General features: G+C 38.9%; 1 protein-coding gene across 1 annotated transcript; it reads right to left on the reverse strand.

Annotated features, from left to right (window-relative positions):
• Positions 1-788: 788 nt before the first annotated feature.
• LOC307007217 (uncharacterized protein) lies at positions 789-8,911 on the reverse strand. The gene is made up of 11 exons (XM_079628981.1): positions 8,631-8,911; positions 6,112-6,185; positions 3,783-3,984; positions 3,399-3,692; positions 3,243-3,302; positions 2,972-3,049; positions 2,685-2,867; positions 2,517-2,600; positions 2,146-2,366; positions 1,832-1,991; positions 789-1,745 (listed from the first exon to the last, which is right to left on the reverse strand). The coding sequence occupies exons 3-11, from the start codon at positions 3,982-3,984 to the stop codon at positions 1,600-1,602; spliced, it is 1,428 nt and encodes a 475-aa protein (XP_079485107.1). The 5' UTR covers positions 6,112-6,185; positions 8,631-8,911; the 3' UTR covers positions 789-1,599.
• Positions 8,912-9,641: the final 730 nt, after the last annotated feature.

Genomic DNA, 9,641 nt, shown 5'->3' on the forward strand with positions numbered 1-9,641 from the left:
CTCATCTCAAACGTTTAATGTTGGCTCAACAAAGCATCTGTGGCCAAGTGTGTGTGAGTGTGTGTGTGTGTGTGGATCTTGCAGTGCAGTGACTCCTAGTGGCCAATGTCTGCACTGCATGACCACTGCAGTTTACGTTTCAAAATAAATAAATAAAATGCATGGCAAACAGAGGCTTCAAGCCAAACTCAGCATACGCGATCTTATTTGATTGGCTCAATTCTCTCTACATTTTCATTGGCCTGAAACGATCAATTAACACTCGCAAACGGAGCTGGGAAGACCAAATTGGCGCCGCATTTTATTACAGAAGAGAGAGAAATCTTGCATTTTGATATGGTTGTTATTTCCCCCAAAGTGTGAGAAAAGCATAACATGTTTTTTTCCGTCATGAGTTAACCCATTACAACCAATAGTCTACATATCGAGATTGTAAGCAAGTTATGCACAATTGTATGAATTTAGTCGCTCGTATTAGCTATTTCCCAGATAGCAATGAGTCGGCGGGCCACCGGCGGTTCTCCAGCGGTAGTAGAAGCGACAGTATGGCGTAATCGCAAACACGTTTGCCGGCGCACCGCCAGCGGCAGCCGCTTTTTTAAAAGCGGCATCCGCCTTCCTACCGCCTTCGTATCGCGGACGGCCAGCAGGTCAACCGCCGTTTCGCCGCAGTTATAACAAAGGCAGCTTTTTCGCGGCCCGCCGGAGGCAAACGCTATTATATATATATATATATAAAATATTTATAGCATGCAGTTTATCAAGAATAATGATTGATCAAACCAGATGAATTTCCATTTGACGTTTTAATTCCACATTTTAAAGTACAGTAATAGTCATTGAAACAAAATATCAGCTCAATGAAATATAACAAAAAAGATACATATATACATAATGTACACACTAAAGAACATGCAAGTTTAAAATTATATATTGTTTAAAAACAGCCTTTTATAAGCAAATTATATCACTTAAAATATTTTTTAATATTATCAAGAGGTCAGTTATGGGATGAAAAGAATTACCAGTAAACATTATAGCAAGTAATGAAGATATATGGTACCAAATAATGTGCAAGATACCAAATAAATTCAGGTATAACATCACATTTTCAAGAAATTCTTAACAATAGGATAAGTGGCAATAATTGAGTAAAGCTCTGGGGTAGAATAGACAATTATAATGGCATTGCTGATCTGGGGCACAAGATTTACACTGTGAATGTCTGGAGTAGTTCGATATGCGTGGCGTAGTGAGCTAACAATTGCAGGACAGTAAGTAATTATAATTGTTTTAAGTCTGACTACAGGTTCTGTGGTTTTTCCCAACCACCAATATAGGCAACACAAATTGGCATTTCTTCAGTGATTCCTTGTGCGCCTGTATAAGAGTGCTTTTAATTCACAATTTAACACATTACACAAACAATAAAATCACAAAAAAACATTAAGAAAAATACTACCAAGTATATCGACCAGACAAAAAAAAAAAGTTTTTTTTATAAAAAAGTGGATTGGTCGAGTGTAGTCTGTTACAGACTGCAGGGTAGTGAGTGTTCCAGTTGTCAGTGATGCTGGGGTGTCAGTAGTCAGCCTAGGTTTAAGGGGTCGGCTGTGGGTCCCTCTCAGCTGTGCGGCGCCTTTTTCCACCTTCACGGTCAGATGCTCCTTTCAAGTAACGCATAACATTAACCTGGACCGCCTCATCAGTGGCATCCTGGGTTGCCGGGTTCTTCCGTATGGCCCCTGTAGAAAATACAGATCTGTCATTCCATTTGAATACACATCACATACACATCTATCTAAAAATATCTAAAGAATATCTAACTTACTTTGAACAATGGTCTTCAGGAACAGGTCTCTAAAACATGCTTTTTCCCCTACACCAGTCCAAGTTGTATCAACGGAGAGGCGATTAGAGAAGACACTCTGAAGCATTCTCCACACTGTTGACTTTAGGTCCTTCCCACATTTGATAGCCAAAAAACGTAGCTGAAAATCCAAAAAAAGTGCCCCAAATTACATTTCTCATACATAAATATAAAATGTGACAGGCTTTGAATTCAGACTGTAGAATAGGCAGTGTACAATCTTAATTTGACTTTAGATTAACCTACAGCGTTATAAACAATAGCAGCACACTTACAAATCGTTCCTGGAGCTCGTTATCCTGCCTCAAACTTCTGTCAAGCAACGTCAAATCTTCCTGGGTGTTTAGGGGGAGTGACAGATCACCTGGCAGGGATAACTCTCCAACAGACACATTGGCGCTGAAATGTTGCAGCATGGTGTCCATTTTGTTGTCCATGCTGCGCACAACATCGCCAAACTCCCCAAGAAGTCGCAGGATTAGGGTCTGATCTGCACCTAAAGGGATTCCCAGAATAAAAGAACATAGTAGTCAGTCCTGGTCCCTCAACTACAAAACTATGACATTTATATCTTGGTCTACTACATATATAGGTGGCCCCAGTGGGAATTAATCTAACAAACACAGGTGTTGTTTGCAAGTCGTACCTGATTGCCCAGTGCGAGCAAACGTCTTCAACATTGTCCCAACTTGCTTCACCTGCTCTTGAAGCGAGTTGCTGTCATCTGAAGCTAGAAAAAGATAGGCAAATGGTAATTTGGAACCTACATTACACACAAATATGTAAACTTTAAGAAAGAGTGCCATGTTCTCACCTGCTCGTGCATTGCTTTCTCTCCGGGCTTGGTTCTCCTCCCTCAGGGCTTGGTTCTCCTCCCTCAGGGCTTGGTTCTCCTCCCTCAGGGCTTGGTTCTCCTCCCTCAGGGCTTGGTTCTCCTCCCTCAGGGCTTGGTTCTCCTCCCTCAGGGCTTGGTTCTCAGTCTTGAATCTCTGGACATCTACATAACAAAAGAAAAGGGATTCTGCAGGGTTTAGTCAGTCAAATTTACGACTAACATAATTATATAATCACTATATTAAGAGATATAGGTCTAGAATATACCTTCAAAGCTGAAAACTTGATTCTGTACACGTGATTTCAGGGGATTCCAAGGGCCAATCACTGAGTGATGACTTTCTCCTATTGATAAATTGACATAATAATATGTTAGAAGTTATTGCATATATTTACTGTATTGTACAACACACCTAGACATTTTTCATCCAGGGCAGTCAAGTGCCCTAATGAAAAACAGATTATGCATAAAAGGATTCCTCATCTTAAATAGAAGCAATAGTTTAAGACAAACAATGTCACAAATAACATCACTTACTTGTACTCAAACTGTTGGCTCTGAGAAGTGGAGACTGGACTACTGGTGAGAAACCTTGTTCTGAGAAATAGGAAACAAAAATGTGAAAATCTAACAAAGGGTATAGTTTAGTGGCAGGATCACAAATTAAGCATCACAGCAATACATTGTACATACCAGCTCTGAAGTCTACAGATGGTTGAACGTTTTCCTGGTTTTCTAGAATGAATGAAACTTCTGGAGCATCGGGCAGCACGGAAAACTCGTTACCATTACTCGTTGCGATTTTTTCAAAGCTCAGAACAGCTGGTGCATCTGGAAGACTAGACTCCTCTTCATCAGAAGAGGCCTGGGGTCTGTACTTGGAATTTAAGGTTCTCTTTCGCTTTCTCTTCTTGTCATCGTCTGTCGTTTCAACGCTGGAACCCGTTTGGAAGCGCTCCAAATATCTCATCGCCTCTTGCCAAGATTCTAGATCAGGGAACAATGAATGAAAGTCAGTTATGCACCATAAACAGAAAGAAATTACACAGAAAAATAAAATGCACAAGTCACATTTACCTGCTCCCTTCATGAACTTAAAATTATGTTTTTCCCAGGTGCTGTGTGGAGGCGTGCAGCGGATGGCTAAATTGTTGCCTTTGTCTTTCTTGCGGAGGGTAAATGGGGGCCAAAAGCATATGCCCTCGCTGAGCCACACTTGCGGAACCACTGCAAATGGCAGATCCTCCTCGTCGATAAATTGAACAATGGCAAACAGCATCTAAAATACAAGAAAAATTAGCACAATATATACATTTTGGTAATTTTTAGGCAAAATCAATTACGTCAAAATTCTTACCCCTTCAAAAAAAATCTATAATTTTCACAAGTGAATCAACGGAAAAACAGCCTTTCCTTCCGGGCAAGGAAGAAGATAATATTTATTCTGCACATTTGCTGTATGCGTAAAGTGGAGTGTATCTGATAGGCCAGATAAATGAAAAATGCCTAGCTTGGAAGATTCCACAGGGTAAGTAAAGAAATCGACCACGTTCCGGAACCTCTTGTAGATGACCAAAGTGTTGTCCATTTCATCAACAACGACATTCTGTATAAGTACTATGTCCTTATTTTCCAACAGGACACAGTTGTCTCCCTCCGAACGTTTCACAACAAAGTCTTGAAAGTAACACTCCTCATACTGCTTTTTCACAGGAAGACCATTGAGGAGTGGTCCATGGTTGTGCTCTCTCAAGGACCTTGTTTTGGAGATGTTTGTTCTTTTGTGCTGACTTCTCTCTGACAATCGGCGAACAACCTGCTCCAGTGGTTGTGTAGGCTTGCGCAACAGTTTCTTCAGGCGCCCAAGGAAGTTTTCAAATGGGAAGCATGAGATATTATCAAGGACACCATACTTTTTGGCATCTTGGCTGAGGTGCACTAATCCATGCATGTTGTATGTCACATGTTCTTTTCCATAAAGCTTGCTGCAGTGATCAACAAAGAGAACCAAAATTCTGTGTGCATAGTCTACAAGGTCAGCACACAGGGACACATTCAGTAGGATGGTGATGCCAACTGAAAGCAGCATGAAGTTGTTGTACACTTGAGTTGGTACAAGGCCTTTTAAGCTGACTGGTCCAGTGTACAACAGGAACTGCCTGAATTCTGTAGCTTTCCAACGCTCAACATCTTCCATGGATCGTTGCTTCCTGTTGAACTCGCACGGAACATGGGGTGTAAAGGTCAGGAGTACTCTGGAGAGCTCTTTTACCACGCTGGGAGAAAATCTTGTCAGCCGACGTCCCTTTAGCCAAAGGTGTAACAACTTTCTTGTCACTCCAAGACATACCAGATGCATGTAATCCAGTGGGAACTGCGTTACTAAACCAACAGACAACAATGCCAATGGCGTTTCTCCACACTGATGACTGTCATCAGAAAGTTCATCACGGAGTGCATTGTCTAATCTTAGAGTAGCATCTCTTTGAGGAAAAGTCATCCTGTTCTCGTAGTGGACCCCCTTTTGAACACACTTGTCACACCCATAATATCCACTGTGACCTTTCACATTTCTAACAAGCGCACGACCAGGGGCGTCACAGATGAATGTAGATATTTTGAAAGAAAGTGCTCTCCCTTCAAACAGAACTCCTTCCGTTTCAAGCCGCTGTGCCTCTTCTACAAAAGGATTCAAAAAGTGAAGGCTGGTTGGCTTCTTCTTCCCATAGTAAAGACCAATGACAAATGGAAGTTTATTTTGCTGGACATTACCAATGTATTGCTCAATTAAACCAAGAACTGGCCAGAACTGCGCATTTGAGCTTTTGAAAAGTGGAAGTCCATCAACATTAACTTGCATTGAAACTGACGTCAACTTCTGCAATTCAGGAGACACTAACAACTGCGATAATATTCCACTTTCAATTCCAGAGTGATGGTATACACCACCTGAGAGTTCTGTTGTTTTAACACAAGTCACTGTTTTCAGAAGGGTTCTTGGGTCTTTAGGAAGGGTTGGATGATCCTTGGACAAAATGGTTAAAAGCTTACCAAGTGCCACATGGGGGATCATGTTGTCAATAGCCCACCCTGCCAATTGTGTCCTTAGGCAATCCTCTTCCTCTTCATCTTCATCTTCTGTGCTTGAGGAAAACATTTCACCAGCTTCACATGCCTCATCAACAATGATGTCCTGTGCTACAGGGGTTACAGTTTGTACATGGCTTGTTGTAGCCATTCCATGTAGATGTTCATTAACATGAGGATTTACTTGGTCAAAGTCAGGAATAACAGGAAGTAGAGCATTGTTTGCAGCTGCAATTTCCTGTTTGTCCCTCTCAACTCCTTTCAATATCCTTCTCCTTTTGGCCCAGTAACTAGACATTGTGACTAACCATGCATTTACCTTTAAAGCCAAAAAGATTGTCCCACAGTAGGTCTCTTGGGTGAAGATAACCGGTTATGCTCTGGTCAAGGTATCTGCAAAAAAATGTGAACAAAACCACATTGTTAATGTTAGGAATATACGTGGGGAAAAAAATGATCAGCCAAATGTGGAACAGTGAGTGTTAAAAATAAAATGTATTCATTGAGTGTAGTGATTTAAGTGAACACAGAATTGTCCTCAAACATAAAATGTACAGAAGTTCACAGAATTACAAATCACAATAGCGTTAAAAAAACATTGTTACATTCAGATAAAGATGTTTCATGACTCAATAAACATGATTGTAACGATATATGATGTATGTGTGTTCTTCAAACTATGTTCAGGTATCATTATAATGAGATTATATTCATAATGTAAAGGCAATCGATATAATTTATCCTTGAGCATAATACTAGAAAATAATATATTTTCTCTCTAATTGTTTTATCCAAAGCCAAACCAGATCACAGAAGTTTATATAAAACACTCAACTTGCGTTATAAAGTAATTTTGCAAACACATGGTTTTAATATCATAAATTTGTGTATAGTGGCTAGCTAGCATGCTAACGTTACCTAGCCTCAGGTGCACCTGTCACATAAATTAGCTGTTATTTTTATGATTTTATTGTAAATAGGAATGTTTACTGAAATGTTTTGCTTTTAGTTTTCAGTGCTAGATACAGTTTCAACTGTGAAGTTGAAGAACTGTGAAAGAAATTAGGGATTATAACAGTGTGAATAGCCAGTCGTTGGTGATTATAGATAGCAATAAACCAATAAACCAGATTTGAGATGTGTAAATGTGTGCATTGAGAGACTGAATGTGTCAGTTTGCACCACAAAACAATAGAGAAACTACACTGAATAGTTGTTTAGATTATGACAATTAACACCAGTTTTACAGTCTAATCGAAATCAAGTCAAGATCTTGAAAAACGTGATCTTAAAAAATATTTAACTACATAAAGAGTTTTATTCTTATCATGTTCAGATTTTAAATATAACATGGTCAGACATGTGGCTATAGCTGCAGTGCATTTCTAGATTGACCACTGCCCACTTCAAATTTTTTATCATGAAGATATTTCATAAAAATAAATTTCTAATAACTTTATAAGACTTTGAAGATATTTATCAATTTTTTTTTCATTATGACGATAATTTATTCTAAACTTACAACAAAGTGCAAAGTGTCAGCTTTCAAAAGATATCATAACTGTGTTTATAGTCAAAAGGGTTCATGAAGTTTTAGTTTGGGTATACCGTTTCTGGGGATTTTTCAAAAGTGGGCTTGAAGCTTTCTAGATGTAAATTTTTGGCTACCTACTAAATTTTAATTTGGCTTGCAGCAATCTAGAAATGCACTGCAGCTAAAGCCACGATCAGAATAAAACTTTAGTCAAGTATTTTTCAATATCACGTTTATGACTTTATTTCAATTAGACTTGTAAAAGGAAAACTGGTGTTTATTGTCATCATCTAAACATCTATTCAGTCGAGTGTCTCCATTGTTTTGTGGTGCAAACTGCCCCATTTAGTCTCAGTCTCTCAATGCAGACATTTGCACTTCTCCATTCTGGTTTATGGCTCGTAGATATGCTATTCTTTTGTGTGCATTAGAGTGACTAACGACAGGCTATTCACATTGTTATAATCCATAATTTCTAAAGTTTTTCACAGTTGAAACTGTATCTATGACTGAAAACTAAAAACAGCATTTCAGTAAAAATTCCTATTTAGAATAAAATCGTAAAAATAACAGCTAATTTATGTGCACCTGAGGTCTAGTTTTTTTTATTACATAATTCCTGTAAAAAAATAATACATTGTCACTATAAGTTTCTCAGAATAAAATAATGGTCAAATACTGAAACCTGAGTATTATATCTTTCTAATGATGTATATATTTTTAAGATAGTTCAAATTTACTATCAAATTTAATGTTATTATTTAAAGCTCACGCTCTGGCAAGGGTTAACAAAATAAGTATTCTTTTAGGCCGAGGCTTTTTATACGGCCTACCGCTGAACGCGGCCTTTATCCAGGAGCAGTTCCAGATGGGGAAATCTCTGAAACCCTCCGGAGGGTCTGGTGGACCTGAGTTCAACGACAGCTGTTTCTGTTCTAACGTTACAGAGCAAATACGTGCGTTGACTCTCTCGATTATAGCTAACGTTAATGCTAAAGCTCGATAAACATAAAAAAAAATGGCCGCCAACGGCTTTCGAAACTTTCGCCAAATTACAACCAGCCAGCATATTTTATGAGTAAATTATTTGATTTTTATATTATATGTTTGTATTTAAAGTTAAGTATACATTTATTATCTGCAATTTTGGCGCCCATTATTAGCCGCCGCCACTGTACCTAAGTTAGCAACTTTGCGTAAACATGGCTAACGTTGACTTGTTCGGCAAGAACTGAGATGACTACAGATTTTAAATATATAAACTAAAAACAGTTGCGTTAAACACAAAGGAAACATGTACTTACCTAAATGATGGTAGTCGACGTCGATGACTTTGTTTAAACTGCAGGCTGTAGAAACTTGCGATCGAGTAGAACTGAGAACTGTACTTCTCGAATAGAGTGCACTCGAGTAGAGTGATGAATTGAAGCGAATGTGTTTGTTATAGCGCCACCGTCTTATAAGCCCCGCCCAAAATTCAACACACACACACACACACACAAAAAAACACTGCGCATTCATTCTATGTTTTATCAATGACATAATGTGTTTAGATTTTATTAATATTTTTTTGTAATAATCTCTACAGGGACTTTTACAATTTCTTAAACATTTGTACAGATCGCAATTGCTAATTAATACTACTGATAAGGTAAAACAAAAATAAAACATTAAGATTGGAAAAAAATTAAGTTTTTTTTTAACTTTAAACTTTTTTAACTTAAAGCATGAAGAACTTAAGAAGAATTTAGCTTTTTCATTGAGTCTATCCTTCATGTCAAAACTATTTTAAGAGTATTTTAAAGCGGCTTGCCGCCAGCCGGCCGCAGTCCATTAGACAGAGGCAACCGCCAGAGAAAATGAAGCAGTCGGACCGCCGGCGGTTTGCCGGCGGCATCTCGCTAGAAATGCGAGTGACGTATTCGGCGGCAAACGTTGTATCCCCGCCAGCGGGACGCACCTATAGCCGACAGCTTAGGGCCGGAGGCAAATAGAAGCCGTGCGGATGTTTTTTGCTATCTGGGTTAATTAATCTATTTTAACACAATACGATTTAAGCAATACACACGTTATAGGATGCTTTACAGGGAAATACAGGCCTATGTGCTGCTGGACAATATTTGAACGGAGAATAAAGAGCTAGTTTCACGCATGATGTCTCATGCCCGGGATACCCGTCCGACTCGTCATATTTGGCTCATATTCTGCATTTCTTCCCGAATCTAACTCAAATCACTTTCATTTTGTGGCTTGTCAAGCCTCCAATTTAGTGTGGAAAGAAAAGCAGGTCATGGTGCGCCCGGAGGGATGAGCGC

This window comes from Phoxinus phoxinus (genome assembly GCF_949152265.1).
Source record: "Phoxinus phoxinus genome assembly, chromosome: 11".
Lineage (NCBI taxonomy): Eukaryota > Metazoa > Chordata > Actinopteri > Cypriniformes > Leuciscidae > Phoxinus > Phoxinus phoxinus.

Excerpts from the sequence above, each read along its gene's own strand:
- LOC307007217 (XM_079628981.1), bottom strand. The coding sequence starts at position 3,984 with ATGCTGTTTGCCATTGTTCAATTTATCGACGAGGAGGATCTGCCATTT. Across the intron at positions 3,303-3,398 it reads ATCTGTAGACTTCAGAGCTG|AACAAGGTTTCTCACCAGTA; the intron begins GTATGTACAATG and ends CCTATTTCTCAG. Across the intron at positions 1,992-2,145 it reads ACGAGCTCCAGGAACGATTT|CTACGTTTTTTGGCTATCAA; the intron begins GTAAGTGTGCTG and ends TTGGATTTTCAG.